This window comes from Mustela nigripes, chromosome 15, assembly GCF_022355385.1.
Source record: "Mustela nigripes isolate SB6536 chromosome 15, MUSNIG.SB6536, whole genome shotgun sequence".
Taxonomy (NCBI): domain Eukaryota; kingdom Metazoa; phylum Chordata; class Mammalia; order Carnivora; family Mustelidae; genus Mustela; species Mustela nigripes.
Genome location: NC_081571.1, coordinates 70188810 through 70205292, shown reverse-complemented (window position 1 = coordinate 70205292; position 16483 = coordinate 70188810). Strand labels below are relative to the sequence as shown.

Below are 16483 nucleotides of genomic sequence, written 5' to 3'. Positions count from 1 at the left end.
AGAGGGTGAGTATCGCTTTTATCCGCACTGGAGGAACGAGGCTGCGTAGTGCCAGGTTGTTCCAGGGAGTGCCCGGGGTCCCACAGAGCACGGAGGACAGAGCTGTGCCGCGGGTGCTCCGACTCTAGACCACGAGCCTGACCGCGTCCATGACTGGTAGCTCACCCGGTGGCAGGAAGGCTTGCCGAGAGCTCAGACTGCAGGGTCTCCGACACGTGCATCTTGAACTTGGCTCTTGCATGAACGTAGGATGTTAAGAACTCCCTGGGCAGGAAGTCAGACCGGGACAGTAAATTTGGGCAGAGCTCTGGTGTCGGTGTCTCTCGGCCGCTGGAGGTGGCTAGGGCGGACCCCCGCGGGATCTTTAAGTGGGCCCGGAGACTTCAGAAGGTCACCTTCTACTCTTGACCGTCCCTTTGTGGATGCAGGTGGGGCCGCCGTGGGGCCGCCCTGGTGCCCGAGTTCGTAAACAGCCCCCCATGTGCGGAAGACCCCGTTCTCGATGAGCTCCTGGAGACTGACCAGGAGGAAGCCCGGGGCCTCTGGTGGGACTCTGGTGATCCAGGCAGAGGCGGAGCTCTCTCTGTTGTGACTCGCAGGTGCCCCTGGCTCTCCGAGGAGAGATGGTGGCTGCAGGGTTTGCACTTGCTGGGTAAGGATGAGGACCCCAGGTCACCAGTGTGTGGGCAAGCCCCCAGACGCAGGGCGTGCTGCCAGCCTGGGGCCGCACAGTGACAGTCTGGGGTGGAACCCAGCAGGGTGGAGGGCACAGACACCCGGTGTGGGGATGCTGGGCTCCTACCCGGAGGACACTCACCGCTTTGTGCTGTGACGCAGCCAGTATCTTGGTGGTTTCCACTAGAAAATGAGATGGTGGCCGTGCTGGGTGTTCCCATTGTGTCTTTATTTATTTATTTATTTTTAAAGATTTATTTATTTGACGGACAGAGATCACAAGTAGGCAGAGAGGCAGGCAGAGAGAGAGGAGGAAGCAGGCTCCCCGCTGAGCAGAGAGCCCGATGTGGGGCTCCATTCCAGGACCCTGAGATCATGACCTGAGCCGAAGGCAGAGGCTTTAACCCACTGAGCCATCCAGGCGCCCCCTCATTGTGTCTTTGAGAGGATACCAGGGCTCTGCGTTTCGGTGGCTGGCACTCTGGTAGCCCACGGTGTGAGAGTGCAACCAGAAGTAAACCTTGAATTTGTTTTTTAATTAAAAAATTTTTTTAAAAAATATTTAATTTATTTATTTGACAAAGAGAGACACAGCGAAAGAGGGAACACAAGCAGGGGGTGTGGGAGAGGGAGAAGCAGGGAGCCCCATGTGGGACTCGATCCCAGGACCCTGGGATCACGACCTGAGCTGAAGGCAGACGCTTAACAGACTGAACCACCCAAGTGCCCCTAAACCTTGAATTTTTTCTGGCAGCAAAAGAAGTCTGAAATCCAACAAAATTACTCTGGTTTTTCTAGACTTGCCTGTTGGCACAATGCTGTTTTGGAGACATGAGAAATGATTTTGTACACTGGAGCTGGTAAGGCTCTGTTGCAGTTCAGAATCACTCTGAGGTGCCATTCCGGGTTTTCAGTGGTTAAAGGTAGTTTCCGCATTTCATGGGTTGCGGGCTAGTGTAATAGTTGATTTAATGAAGCAGTTTCCCATTTTGTGATCTTTCCTGCTGCTTGTTGGCCTTCGTATTTTAGGTAGTGGAAGATCTAAACTCAGCGGTAGGATTTTCTCAAAAGCTTGCAGCTCGCGGATTATCCGCAGTTTGCAAGCACCGGAGTGTTCCCAAGCAACGCATGGGCAGGGCCTTCCCAGGGTGCTCCTGGCAGCCGCCAGTGGGGAGAGGCAGGGCGGTGCTGGCGGGGGCGAGGCTTTGAAGGTTGGATTTCAAAGGAGTGAACATCTCCGTCCTGTGAGAACTGAACGCCTGTGTGGCTCGCAAGAACAAGCTCTGAGCCGATGTTGAACGCGGGGGCGTTTTGTCTTCATCTGCGGGCTGGAACTCAGCTGCTGGGCAAGAAGTAAACCAAATCCTTTTGAGTCGTGTCTCCGCCCCCAGCCCCATGTCATTTGTGCTTCTCCTCAAGGCTGATTGCTTGAGTGTTGTCCCAGGCCTTTGTGGCTTTCCGTCCCTCCTGGGTTCCAGACCCCCTTCCCCTCTCTCTAACCCAGAGGGCTGAGGAGTGGCTGCTGGTTGCATTTAACCATTCAAAATGGTTAAATTAAAAAAACAAACAAACAAAAAACCAAACCAAAAAACCAAAAAACTTCTGGCAACTCCTTAGAAAAGTTGGCTTTATGAGCAACTTTTCTCCAGAGCTCCTGTTCTCCGATGGTTGCCTGTCGGGGAGCGGTGGGTTTTCCAAGCCGTGTGCAAAACCGGCCTCTGCCTGAAGCGTGGACTGGGCCTCATCTTGGGACTCGCCTATAGTGAGCGTGAGCTTAGTTTGTACGGACTGCGGTGCTGGTGTTCCGACACCGTGGGCTCGTGCATCCCATCTACCTGTCTCAGGATCCCTCGGAGGTGCACCAGGCAGGAATTTCCAAGGATAAAGATACGGCGGCACAGGAGGGCATGGGTGGTCTTAGGTCATGGGACATGCAAGTCACCGGCCTGGTTTCTGAAGCAAAGTGTTCCGACTGCCCGACGGGTGCCTGTTGCCTTCTGCCCTGACTCCTTCTTCTGCCAGGGCCACTGCCCACGATGGGCAGAGAGCTGAGAGGAGGTGTTTTTCCTCTGACAGCGGTTCTGTGCTACCGTGTCCACTGCTTCGTACGTGTTCACACACTCGGTTTCTCCCCCACTGCCCCCGTCACTTTTTAGGAACACTTAAAAATACAAACCTAGAATATGATGGAAGGATAGCAGAGTATGCCTTCCCAGAATATGCCACTTTGGGCTACAGATTATTTTGTGCTTATTAAACAAGTTTTGTTTTTTTTAAACTGGGCTCCATGCCCAGTGTGGGGCCCGAACTCACAACCCTGAGGCCAAGAGTCTCATGTTCCACCTACGGAGCCAGCCAGGTGCCCCTGAGCGGATTGGTTTTGAGAAGCATCAGTCACAGAAATTCTGAAAACGGAGCAGAACCAAGGGGTGTTGTCCCTTTACCTTTCTGTAAGGGACAGTTAGTTTTATAAAGGAGACCTACGTTTGTAAGAATGTCTCCCTCTTTGTGCCAGGCAGACGACGGTGGCTCTGAATCCCAAGAGAGTCCTGTCAGCAGAGAGCTCAGTCAGCACAGTCAGCCTTCCCTGTTTCCCATGATTTTTGGGTTAAACACACCCATGGCGGTGGCTCTGGCCCCGGGGGTTACTCCGTTTTCCTGGGGCTCTCCAGAGCCAGAGGTACACCTGTTGATAAACTTGTGTTTGTTTCTCTCCTGTGAATTTGTCTCTTATTACAGAGGTTCTCAGTCCTTAGCTCAGAAGGGTTGAGGGGAAATGGCTCTTCCTCCCCTGCGGATTAAGCTTGCCTGTCCCCCTAAGCCAGCCTCAGTGGGTATCAGCCCATGACTGGTCTTGACCCTTCTATACCCCACTCACTCTCATGCTTCCCAAGAGTATTGTCAAGTAGTTCTTAAGTGCTGCATCATTTTTTTTTTTTTTTTTTAAAGATTTTATTTATTTATTTGACAGAGAGAAATCACAAGTAGATGGAGAGGCAGGCAGAGAGAGAGAGAGAGAAGCAGGCTCTCCGCTGAGCAGAGAGCCCGATGCGGGACTCGATCCCAGGACTCCGAGATCATGACCTGAGCCGAAGGCAGCGGCTTAACCCACTGAGCCACCCAGGCGCCCAGTGCTGCATCATTTTATCTCGATGTCATTTTATTTTATTTTTTTAAAGATTTTATTTATATGTTTGACAGAGAGAGACACACAGATAGAGGGAACATGAGCAGGGGGAGTGAGAGAGAGAGAAGCAGGCTTCCCGCTGAGCAAGGAGCCTGATGCGGGGCTCAATCCTAGGACCTAGGGATCATGACCTGAGCCAAAGGCAGATGCTTAACAACTGAGCCACCCAGGCGCCCCTTCATCTGTATTTTAGTATGTGTCTTTAAACGGACTCTTTCCACTATATAATCTAAAGCTATTATTATTCATAAATATTAACACTGATCCTAGAAACCGTCAGTATCTAGCTCACCTTTCTTTCTTTTCTTTTCCCTTTTCTTTTCTTTTCTTTTTTCCCCTTGCTGTTTGAATCCATATCCAGATCAGGTGCATTTGGTTGGCAGTGGTTGTCTGGGTTCCTTTCCATTCTCTCTCACTATAATTTTATTTATTTTTTTCAGATTAAATACTCGACTCCAAGTTGTTTGTCCTGGAGAGATTCCCATAGTCAGGACGTGGCCCGTACCTTAGGCCCCGAGTCATGGAACATGTTCTTCTGGGTAGATCTAGAACCTGGGTCCGACTCGGTTTTTCCCCCCTTCCCTTCTCCTTTGCTGATTGATTTGGTAGGTCTGCTGGTGGGCCTCGCTGATTAGGTACCTCCTGTCTGTTTGTGATCATTGCGCAAGAGCTGTTAATTGACTGGACGGTCGCAGAATGTGGGGGTTCTCATCTTTCCTCTGTTCATTCACTGCTTTTCCCCTGTTAACCTTACACATAGAACTTCCCACTTACATTACCAGCAAAAACAGATTTATTCAAGAATGGCAACCCGTTGCATTCTGGGACAAGCAAGCTCTGGCTAAATCGTAGGCCATTCTGCCCAACGCTCTTTTATGGGAGAAAGCAGGAAGTCGGGAGGGACTGTTCTAAACAGGCCGACCTTTTGGCTGTTAGGTTTGACTCCATCATTTTCTCTTTGTCGGATAGCTTCTTTCTGTTTCCTCTGCTTGCTTTCTTTTCTCCTGGATCAGGCGTGGTGGGGTTGGGTAAGAAATGTTTCCACTACATGGGGCAAGTTGTGGCATCTAGCCGTGTAATAAGTTACCCTAATAAGAAGCAAGAGTAGAGTTCAGACGTCTGATGTTTCAGGGAGCTGAATGCCCAATGCTCCATTAAGAAGTACTTGCTTCAGAGACTCTGAAACTCTGGTAGGACCTTGAACCAAGGCGTGTTGTGGTATCATATCGGGCTCTTCTAAAAACTCCTTATGGTTGGGGTACCTGGGTGGCTCAGTGGGTTGAGTCCCACTGCCTTTGGCTTGGGTTGTGATCTCGGGGTCCTGGGATCAAGCCCTGCGTTGGGCTCTCTGCTCGGCGGGGAGTCTGCTTTCCCTTTTCTCTCTGCCTACTTGTGATCTCTCTCTCTCTGTAGAATAAATGAATAAAATCTTAAAAAAAAAAAAAAAAACCCAACCCCTTATGGTTTTACAATCAAGAAGAAATCTTGTGAAGGAATAATAAAGACCGTATTCTCAGCTGGTTTGTGGGAAGAATCTTGACCGGGCAGAGATGACTGTCAAAGGTGGGCGTATTTGCTCACATAGTTTTTGACCTCGCTCCTGCTCTCCAGAAAGTTTTAATATGGTTACTTTCAAGTTTAATAATACATATTTTCCTGGTTTTATTTCTTCGTAGTTGAGAGTAAGGATCAAGAATGGACAGATGAGTGGGGAGTTGGGGGTCTCGAGCTGGCATTACTCTTTAGTGAGTGTGTCTGATTGGTGGATTATTAAGTACTGTTAGCAGAAAAATCCCAGTGTTTGGGTGATAATGCCCTGTCTTTATTTTGTGTTCTTTTTTTTTTTTTAAGATTTTATTTAAAATCTTTAAGAAAAGATTTTTAAAAAATCTTTTAAAAAAGATTCTATTTATTTATTTATCAGAGAGAGAGAGAGCACAGGCAGACAGAGAGGCAGGCAGAGGCAGAGGGAGTAGCAGGCTCCCTGCCGAGCAAGGAGCCCGATGCAGGACTCGATCCCAGGACGCTATATTCGGGTTGCTTTCATAAACTCAGTGCTTCTTGGGACGAAAGATGGGGCCTGCTGGACACGCAACAGTGAGCCTTTGTGTTCTTGAGATCTGATTATCTTCCGTGAGCAGCGTTTCCTTGTAGTACAAAAGGGCCATGACCTCCTGAAAGGGGAGGCTGATGGTGAAGGTTGCCAGCGGGTGTATGCATGTCTGTGGTGTTGGGGTTCATAATGTCACACCCATCTCAGGGATGGGAACCGCTTTCTGTCAATATCCTGAAGGGGCACTGGTTGGTTGAGGAGAAAATGCATGTTACCTGCGTCTCGGGTTTGGCTTTTCGGGGTTCCCTTGCCCTTCTGTGCTGTGGGTTCCTCCGGACAGACGGAGGAGAGCCACCAGAAGTGAACCTGTTGGTTGGTTGCCACGTCTGCGTTAATAAGAACAGGTTGCCCAAGAGGAGATGTTTGTTTCAAAGTGGAGTTCTTGAAAGATTTCCAAACTTTTGGCATTAGTTGAAGTGTGGCGGAAGGTCTGTGTGTTTACTTTGGGTGACATGTATTTGCACTGAGTGTTTGGCATCCTTTGATGGTACCTGACAAGAGCGGATGTAGGTTGTGGGGTAGAAAGGCCATCTGGCACGGAAGGGCAAGGGTTGACGTTTCTTTGCCTTTCGTTTTAGGGCAAAAAAAAAAAAAAAATTCTTTCCTTACGTCTTAATTTGGGAGGTAAGTAAGCCCCAGCATTTCCTTAACTCAGTGGTGTAGGATTTTAATTTTTTGCTTTGGGGGAGGGAAGCGTTCCTGTTAAAATTCTTTAAAACCAACACCTGCGATGTATGGCTTACGGTGAACCATGGATGGCATTATTTTGAGCTTGCCTTCTGCTGAGCTTAATTTTTGACTCCAAGGCAGCAGTGCTCAACTTCTAGGGATAGATATCTTTGAAAGCAGAGCCCCCTGTGACTGAGAGCTTGGGAGCCTCTTGAGCCTGGTCCTGTTTCCTTACTCCAACCCACGTTGGAGGTTGGACTCCATTCTTTTGATCTACTGACACGTGGAATTTGGGGTTGGGCTCAGATCCGTGTTTGCACCAGTGTCTCTGTTCCCCCAGAGTCCTTCTAATGCAGAAAGGAGGTTGTAAGAGCCTACCTCCCGTGAGCGAGCCATTCGTGACTTTGCTTTGGGCTGGGATGTTGATGGCAGAGACCCAGCAGGGAGCCTGTGAGCTGGGCTGCCCACCTCTGAGCGAGCACACACCACACCTTTCTTTTGCCATTTTTCCTTATTTATCTTGGGCCAAGCGTTCTAAACACAGGTTGCAATATTCATCGAGCACCCACAGTGACCCCAAGCACAGCAAACTAAAGCTTTAAAGCTTTTGCACTTCGAATTTTGGCTTAAGGTTAAACTATTATCTGGTTGTCTTACATAAAAGAAGAGTTCTGTTTTCTTTGGGGATTAGTGATGAATGTAGCACTTTGTTAAAATGCCTTTTTAACATGCTTGTCATAAACGCAAAGCTACCTTCAGAAAAACTGGTAGGACCTGTATTTCTAATTACAGCTTTCTCCTTTCCTTTTAGGAAGGCACCAAAGTAATCCAGCCCATATTTTTGGGGAAAATTATTAATTATTTTGAAAACCATGATCCTACTAAGGCTGTGGCTTTGCACGAAGCCTATATCTACGCCACCGTGCTGACTGTCTGTACGCTTATCCTGGCCATACTGCACCATCTGTACTTCTACCATGTTCAGTGCGCGGGCATGAGGCTGCGCATCGCCATGTGTCACATGATTTATCGGAAGGTAAGTGTCACTTTGTGTCAGAACGCCTGCCTCACCCCAAGTATCAAAAGCATTTTGGGAAAGTTCGTAGACTAAACATTTTGTAAAAAGGATCTCTGTTTTTATGTATTTATTTCAGCGGGGGAGGGGCACAGGGGGAGAGAGAATCCTAGGGAGGCTCCACGCGGAGGCTCCACGCGCAGCACGGAACTAGATGCGGAGCCCCTTGCAGGGTCAGTCTCAGGACGGACCCTGAGGTCATGTACCTGAGTCATAATCAAGAGTCACACTCTTGACTGACTGAACCACCCAGGTGCCCCCCGGAATCATTTATACCTTACCAGAGAAGCTTGTTATTTATAGCAGGGGAATGTTTTTTTTTCCCTTTAAGTAACTTTACCGATACATGATGGAAGTTTCCTATTGTGATCAATAGATCACATTTGATCTATTGTGATAGATCACAACCCCTGCCTTTGATCACATTTGGCCACAGGCTGTTGCAAAATACTCTACAGGTAATGGAATCTAATGAAAAAATAAGTATCAAAAATAAGGATCAAATTGATTTAGGCATGAGAAATTTCCAGTGTCGTCATGCCTAAATCTCTGAGTTGTATTTATGGAAATTTTTTTGTTGTTCATTAAAACTTTCGTTTACATCAAAATTACATTTTACAAGGGACCGTCTGTGAAATTGGATCTGTAAAATTAAATCTCAGAGAACAGATTGTATTTGAGAAAAGAAATAATTGTATTTTTTAAACGAAGCATTTAACCCTGTTCAGTGTAATTGTGTTAATTAAAGGAAAATATAGAATCCATGTCAGACACATTCACTGTTCTGTGGTTATGGTTTTTTTTTTTTTTTTTTTTTTTAATATTTTTTTTTTTTTTGGGGGAGGGAATGGGGGGGGGGGGGTGGGAAGGATGGAGGGAGAGGGAGAAGCAGACTCCCCGCTGGGCAGGGAGCCCGATGTGGGGCTCGATCCCAGGATCCTGAGATCATGACCCGAGCCAAAGGCAGACACTTAACCCACTGAGCCACCCAGGCGCCCTGGTTGTTTTTAATAGTATTAAAGAAAATGGTTGATGTTTGGGATGAAACTTAAAATTTTGCATTGTTTTTAGTAATTTTAGAGAGAACTTATGTTGTACTTTATGTTGCTTTCCATTTCAGTTACTAGTTTAGGCACCGTGTTCTTCTCCTTTAGTATACATTGTAGCTGTTTCAATAACAAGACCCGGTTTGATGTGGTCAGCATTTTTTATTGAGAAATGCCATAAAATTCTTCCATAGTTCACCCTGGTCTGAAGTATCATGGAGGGAGTAAGGCTTTCAGGGGTCTTTACCAAGGAGTTGCCATAGACAGAAGAAGTGACAACTGGATAGCCCTCTATTTTGGGCCGTTTGCTTTAAAAACAAAAACACTCCATTTTAACTCTACTGTATACTTGAAATTTACTAGGAGAGTTCGATTTTAAGCATTCCTGCCGTACACACAGAAGGATAAGCTTGTAGAGTGATGGATATATTAGCTTGGCTCTCGTACTCATTTTTCAATGTATATCTGTCAAAATTTGACTTAACTATATACAATACTTTTTTTTTTTTTTTTAAAAGATTTTATTTATTTATTTGACAGAGAGAAATCACAAGTAGATGGAGAGGCAGGCAGAGAGAGAGAGAGGGAAGCAGGCTCTCTGCTGAGCAGACAGCCCGATGCGGGACTCGATCCCAGGACTCTGAGATCATGACCTGAGCTGAAGGCAGCGGCTTAACCCACTGAGCCACCCAGGCGCCCCACAATACTTTTTAATTAATTAATTTTGGGGTAATCTTTACACCCAATGTGGGCTCAAATTTAAGACCCCGAGATTAAGAGTCCCATGCTTTTCTGACTGAGCCAGCCAGTGCTCAATATATACAATTCTTATTAAAAAAAATATATCCTTATTGGAAGTTCAAGTCAAACAATTTAAATTTAAAATATTGCTTCTTTAACCTAGTTGCTGCGTATCTAGAGCTTCTGTTTCTTAGGACTACTTTTCTTAGCAAAACGCAAGATGTCTCCTCCAGCTCCTCCTCTGAGCAGAGTCCTGTTAATCTTGGAATTGTGGGCATGCCGGAGGCTTCTCACTGTCGTGGAGGCTGTGACATGTACCTTCAGGTGCCTCCTGGGTGATGTGAAATATTTAGCGCTGCCTGTCCGCCCCAGTCAAGGCGTCTTCGTGCTGTCCTTCTCCTCCTTGTGCTTGTTCTGTTGTAGTCTCTTTCTACCATTTAGGAAACGGGTCTGATTTCTCTATATAATTAGCTAGATCATGCTTCGCTCCCATAAATAAATAGGAAATTTCACTAGGACTCTACTGTGAGAACCTTAATCGTGGGAGCCAGGTTTGGGGGGATGGTTCAGTCCCACAAAGCTCTTTCCTGCCCAGGTGAGGTGGTGATAGTTCACCTGTTTTTCTTCCTCTCCCCACTAACGTTTTAGAATTTGCCTTAGGGAAATCTGATCCGATCTGGCACATTGTAAACATCTCCCAAAGGTGTTAATTTGCTGGCTTGATTAGCCTGAAAGAATTGTCCCCTTACAAAGACTTGGCTTGGGTCAGACCATAGGCGTAACTGAAATGCCAGGAACGTGGGAAACACAGGTCTCCTCAGGCACTGCCTTGTGTCTAGAATCCTGCTGGGGACGAAATAGGACACTTCTTCACTGCAGGTGGGCTGACTCTTTAGGGCAGAAGCTGGCACTGCAGCGAAGCTCTGAGAGCCCCCTCTGAACATTCACGCCTTAGGCTGGGGCCCTACCTCCTGATCCCTGGTTCTGGGAGAGCACTGGGTTGGGTGTCTTCACTGGAATGGCTGCTGGGTTCGTAGTAGAAGTTTGTAATATTGCAAGATGTCATGGGATGTAGCCTACAAGAAAATGACTTATGACTTCTTTACCTTTGCCCTGCTTTGGTAAAATTGCACTTGGCTTTTGAGCTTTTTTCTTTTTTTTTTTTTTTTTTTGAAGATTTTTATTTTTTAAGGAAGCTCTGCACCCAGTGTGGGGCCTGAACTCGTAACCCTGTGGTCGGGTGTTGCCCGCTCCACCAACTGAGCTAGTGAGGTGCCCGGAGCATTTATTTATTTACTTATTGTTTGGCTGATGGTGGTAAAATACGCATAACCTCACATTTACCCTTTTAACTCTTTAAGGGGACTGTTTGGTGACATTTAAGTAAATTCACACCGTTGTGTGGCTGTCACCACTATCTCACCATTCATCTCCAGAACTTTCTGGTCTCCCTGGACTGAGACTCTGTGCACGCTAGACACTGAACTCCCCGGCCCCTACCCCCACCGCCATCCCCGCGTTACTTCCTGTCCCCGAATTTGTCCCCTTTTCCTAGGTACCTCATATAAGTGGATTCATGTGGAATTTCTTCTTTTGTGTCTGGCTCACATCACGGAGCCTCATGTCTTCAAGCATTATCCCTGTTGTCGCCTGTGTCAGAATTGAACTCCTTCTCGAGGCCGATGACCGTCCCACTATATGGACGGGGCCCATTCCTCCCTGAGTGGGCATTCGGGAGATTTGCCTCCACTTTTCGGTGATTGTGAATACAGCTGCTGTGAACATGGAAGGGCAGATCCCTCTTCAAGTCTGTATTTTCAGCTCTTTCTGGGGACATTTCCCCAAAGTGCCATGACCGGACTAGATGGTAAATTTTGAGGAACTGCCCTACCCTTTCCCACAGTGGCGGCGTCATGTTACTTACCCACTTGGTCATTGGTTTTTCTGTGAAACGTGAGGACTAAATGAAGAGGAGTTTGGATGAACTGTGGCATTTTGTTTGGATCGGTGATTCTGGTTGGTGGTCTCTTGATACGGCCCGTGGGAGTCTGTTTAGTTTCCTCAAATCTATAGGACATTTTTTTTTTTTAACTTTTTACCAAATAAAGAGATTATGCAACATAGGCTGTGTCTTTTGGAAAGTCAACAGATTGACACGAAGAACATAGGTTCCTCACCGTAGTGATGTTTTGAACATTACACTTGCTCATTTTAAGGAAGTCACTGCCTGTCATGGGTTATATTCCCAGCATGGGTTACTGTCACCTCTGCAGTGGGACTGGTGGCTTCTGTCCTGTCTTTGTTCTTGTCCAGGCCACAGAAGAAGCAGGACATGTCCAGTTTCAAATCTCAAGGGGCTGCTTTCCCAGCTCAGAGCAGAGCAGTCAGGGCCAGACTGGGGGGAGATGGCAGCTTCAGCCCCATCGCTAGTGGAAACGGATCTCGCAGTTGCCAACTTGACCTTGGCTTTAGGCTTGGGTGCGCGTGAGCCTGAATATTCTAGGTCTCTAGTCCTGGGCGCACAGGATGGCCTTCTCTGTAATCAGGATGGTACAGAGATTTTCTTGTATTACCAAATGCATACGACACAGAGGTTTTTTCTTAAGATCTTCAGCCTGATGGGCCGTGGGTTTCCTGACTCTGTGTCCAGTTTGAAGAACTGTGGCAGTTCCATAATGAACCTTGATGGCTGGTTTGCTCTGAACGCCAGGGAAAGCTGGAGCTGTCAGCTTTTGAGCTCATGGACATGTTCTCTGTCCTTGTTCCTTGGTGCAGTCTTCCTTGCAGAACGGATCATTCTGACCATCCTTTTTATTCTGGCTAAAATCTCCTCTTCACTCTCTTTAGAATTACCCACAGGATAGTTTTTTTTTTTTTTTTTTAAAGATTTTATTTATTTATTTGACAGAGAGAGATCACAGGTAGGTAGAGAGGCTGGTAGAGAGAGAGAGAGAGAGAGAGAGAGAAGCAGGCTCCCTGCTGAGCAGAGAGCTCGATGTGCGACTCGATCCCAGGACCCTGAGATCATGACCTGAGCTGAAGGCAGCGGCTTAACCCACTGAGCCACCCAGGCGCCCCCCACAGGATAGTTTTTGAGAGTACTTGTCTTTCTTTGGTTGAACTTGAAGATGAGTGACTTCCTCCCAACATCTGAGTTTCCTTTTATCCTCTGTTGTGGATCAGTCTTGGCAAGAATTTATGTACAGGAAACCCTCATTATTCACAGATTCTGCGTTTGCAGATTGCCTGCTTGTAGAATTTATTTGTAACCCCCAAATCAAGGCCTGGAGCTCCTTCACAGTCATTCGTGGGCACACACAATGTCACTAAAATTTTGTATCCTCTGATACGCATATTCCTAGCTGGGGTTGCTGCCTTGTTTCAGCGGTCCTACTGTAAACAAAGTGTTCTTTTCACGGGCTTTTTTTTTTTTTTTTTTTTTTTAAGATTTTATTTATTTATTTGACAGAGATCACAAGTAGGCAGAGAAGCAGAGAGAGAGAGAGAGGAGGAAGCAGGCTCCCTGCTAAGCAGAGAGCCCATACAGGGCTCGATCCCAGGACCCTGAGATCATGGCCTGAGCCGAAGGCAGAGGCTTAACCCACTGAGCCACCCAGGCGCCCCTCATGGGCTGTTTATATGTAGGGCCTGTTTTCTGCTCTTCTTTGCTTCTTGTTGGTGATTTTGCTGTTTTACATGGCCCCACCCAGAATGCTAAGGTGCTTGTCTGGTGTTCCTGAGTCCAGCAAGGCTGTGATGTGTCTTGTGGAATAAACATGACACGTAGTACGGAGAAAATGCCTGTGTTAGATAACCTTGGTTCAGGTGGTTTGTTTTTGACTTGGTATATATATATATATATATATTTTTAAAATTAATACCTATAACGCAGTATTTGTTTCAGGGGTACAGGTCTGTGATTCATCAGTCTTACACAATTCACAGCACTCCCCATAGCACATACCGTCCCCAGTGTCCATCACCTGCCACCCCAATCCTCCCCTTCCTTGTTTTTGGTAAGACTTCACTCTCATTTGTGCCTTTGTCTTCCTGTGTGTTATCTCTGGCAGATTTAAAGACATTTTTCTTTTTCTCTTTTTTAAATTTTCTTTTTAAAGAAAATGTAAATTTTCAGAAATTGATAGTGAACCCTAGGTGTGATTTCCCTTGAATTTATTATGCCTCTTCGGGTTTGTTGAACTTTTTGATCTTTAATTTATTCTTTCTCTAAAACCTTGGGAAATGTTTGGCCATTATGTCTTTTACAATATTATCTTCTGATCCATTTCCTTCTTCCTCTTTCTTGGATTCTTATTCCATGTATGTTAGAACATCTGAAAGTGTCTCGGAGTTCCCTCTTTTTTTCCCCCCTAAATTTCCCCCCTAAAATGGAATAAATTTTATTCTATTTTTTCCTCTCTATTCTTCAGATTGGATAGTTTTTTTTTAATCAGCCTGACTCCCTTTTCTGTTATCTTCAAACTGTTACTAAGACCAGCTAGTGCGTTTTCCCTCCCTAGTTTTGTATTTTTCAATGATAGAATGTTCACTTTGCTCTTTTTTACAGTTTGTGTTTTTCTGCCAAGGATCTGTTTACTCATATTTCTCTTTAATTCTTTGAACATATCTCCCTTCAACTCTTTGAACATAAAATAAAAAAAAAAAACAGTGTCTGTGTCAAAGTTTTTTTTTTTTTAATTCTTATTTATATATTTGGGGGACTTGCTTTTTATTATGAAGACTGCTTTCTTTCTTGTCATGGTTTAGATTTTCCTGTGGGTTTTTTTGTTTGTTGTTGTTGTTGTTCTTTTTGCGTGTCTCAGACTTAAAATTTATTGGGCATTTTGAATGCTACATTGCAGATCTGCCTTCTGATAGTCTCTTGAGGAATGTTGCATTTTGCATTAATAGGTCACTCACCAACTGATCTCTTTTAACTTGGTGTAGGCTTGATTTATCCTTTGTTAACTTACACTTTTGGGAATTCTAAGGTTATTTTCTCTAAGCTTCCAGTTAGTAGGTTTTAGCCTTCAAGCTCTGTGTCCTTTGTGGGACCTTGTTAGGCCTTGGTAGTAATCTTTTCTAGGTTGAGTCTAGAGCAGATCAGTTCTAGAGAAGAGATTCTCAGCCTTTGCACTGCCAGCATTTAGGGCTGTGTAATTCTTTTTGGGGGGCTGGGGGATGGAGGGGACCACATGCATCGTGGGATGTTGAACAGCAACTGTGGCCTCTACCCACTCGATGCCAGTAGTGTCTTTGAGTTGTAACAACCAATAAATGTCTCCAGACAGTGCCAGGTGTCCCCTGGGAGGTAGGACAGCACTGGCCCAGCTGAGAATCCCTGCTCCACGCATGGTCTTTCCTTCTCAGGTGTGGTCTTCCTGGTGTCTCAGCTGTATTCCAGCCTTGTTGATCGCTTATTAATAAGGTTTCTCCGCTCTGGCCCGGCAAGAACTCCAGTGCCCTAACTTGACCTTCAGGGCTCTGTGTTCTGCTCCTCGTGCCAGCTCTCTGGTGAGCCTCAGCCTCTGCTGACCTGGGCCTTTTTAGCCCGTCCCTCAGCTAAGGCCTTGGCCCCAGCATCCCTTCCCTGCCCTGGGACATTGGGGACCCTTTCATTCATCCTCGGAGGTGCCAGCTGGTTTGGCCGAGCCCAGCCTCACCTCTGCCTCCTCAACTCCGTGGGAGCTGCTGTCCCGCGTGGGCTCCATCCAGCTCCCTGCCACAGCTGGAAGATGAGCTGCTGGCCAAGAGCCACGACAGCGGTCGCGTTGACCTTTTGAGTGTCCCTGCTCCCAGGGATCTGTCTTGCACTGCCTGTTACCGGTGCCCGGACACATGATTTTGTCTAGTTCTCTACTTGCTCGTGGCAGAGGTGGGGCTGGGGCTGGCCCACCGTCAGACAGCAGCTGTCTGCTCGTGGCCTTTCCTTGCCGAGTGTTTATGGGCCTTGCAGCGAGGAGCTCCATGTACACGACAGGGCAGGGTGGCCCTCCACCGGAGCGTGGACCCGCTCGGCTTCTTTGCCGAGCAGAGCAAGGGGACAGGTCATATGCTAGGCTGCGGGTCACTGGATTCTGTTATGAGTCATTGTTGTGCTTAATACAAACCCAGATCCTGGGTTTAATCCAAGACCTGCTCCCCCAGAGTGAAGAGAAGCCTGGAAATCTGTATATTTAATCTGTATCCCAGGGATTCTTATCTGCAGGACAATTGGGGAGTCATCGTGCTAGGGACGGTGAAGGGGACAGTGGGCAGGGCGGTGGTGGGTGTGGAGCCTTCTTAGACAGTGAACACACAGCACACAGCACGGCTGTCTGCATTCCTTAACCCAGGATTTGTGCTGAAAACACGACTGACACTTAACTTTCGGGATCCAATTAGTTTAATTTTAAAATTTTTATGTTAGTCTGGAGATGTTTTTGTTTCTTTGTTATTTGAAGGTATTTCTTTAGTTGTAGAATTTTTTTGGTTGGTGGCTATTTCCTGTCCCCGCCAAAGGTGATCATTTTGTTTATATATTTATTTGTTTATTTTAAAAAGGATTTTTAATTTCTTTTTAAAATTTTTTTTTTCTTTTTAAAATTTTTAAGTTATCTCTACTTGATAACTTGAACTCACAATCCGGAGACCAGGAGTCACCTGCTCCCCTGACGGAGCCAGCTAGGCGCCCCTCATTCTGTTTATTTATTTTTTTAATTAATGAATTTATATTTTTTAATTTAAAATTTTTTAAAGATTTTGTTGATTTATTTGACAGACAGAGATCACAAGTAGGCAGAGAGGCAGGCAGAGAGAGAGGAGGAAGCAGGCTCCCTGCTGAGCAGAGAGCCCATTGCGGGGTTCGATCCCAGGACCCTGAGATCATGACCTGAGCTGAAGGCAGAGGCTTAACCCACTGAGCCACCCAGGCACCCCAGTGAATTTTTATTTTTGTAAGATTTTTTAATTTGTTCATTTGAGAGAGAGATGGAGAG

The 16483-nt window shown here is 46.3% G+C and overlaps 1 protein-coding gene across 1 annotated transcript in view; it reads left to right on the top strand.

The window, feature by feature from the left end:
- ABCC4 (ATP binding cassette subfamily C member 4) overlaps positions 1-16483 on the top strand; it is a 247642-nt gene that overhangs the window by 46456 nt on the left and 184703 nt on the right. Inside the window, exon 4 of the mRNA XM_059377795.1 lies at positions 7456-7680. Coding sequence (XP_059233778.1) covers positions 7456-7680 — 225 coding nt within the window. The remainder of the gene's footprint in view (positions 1-7455; positions 7681-16483) is intronic.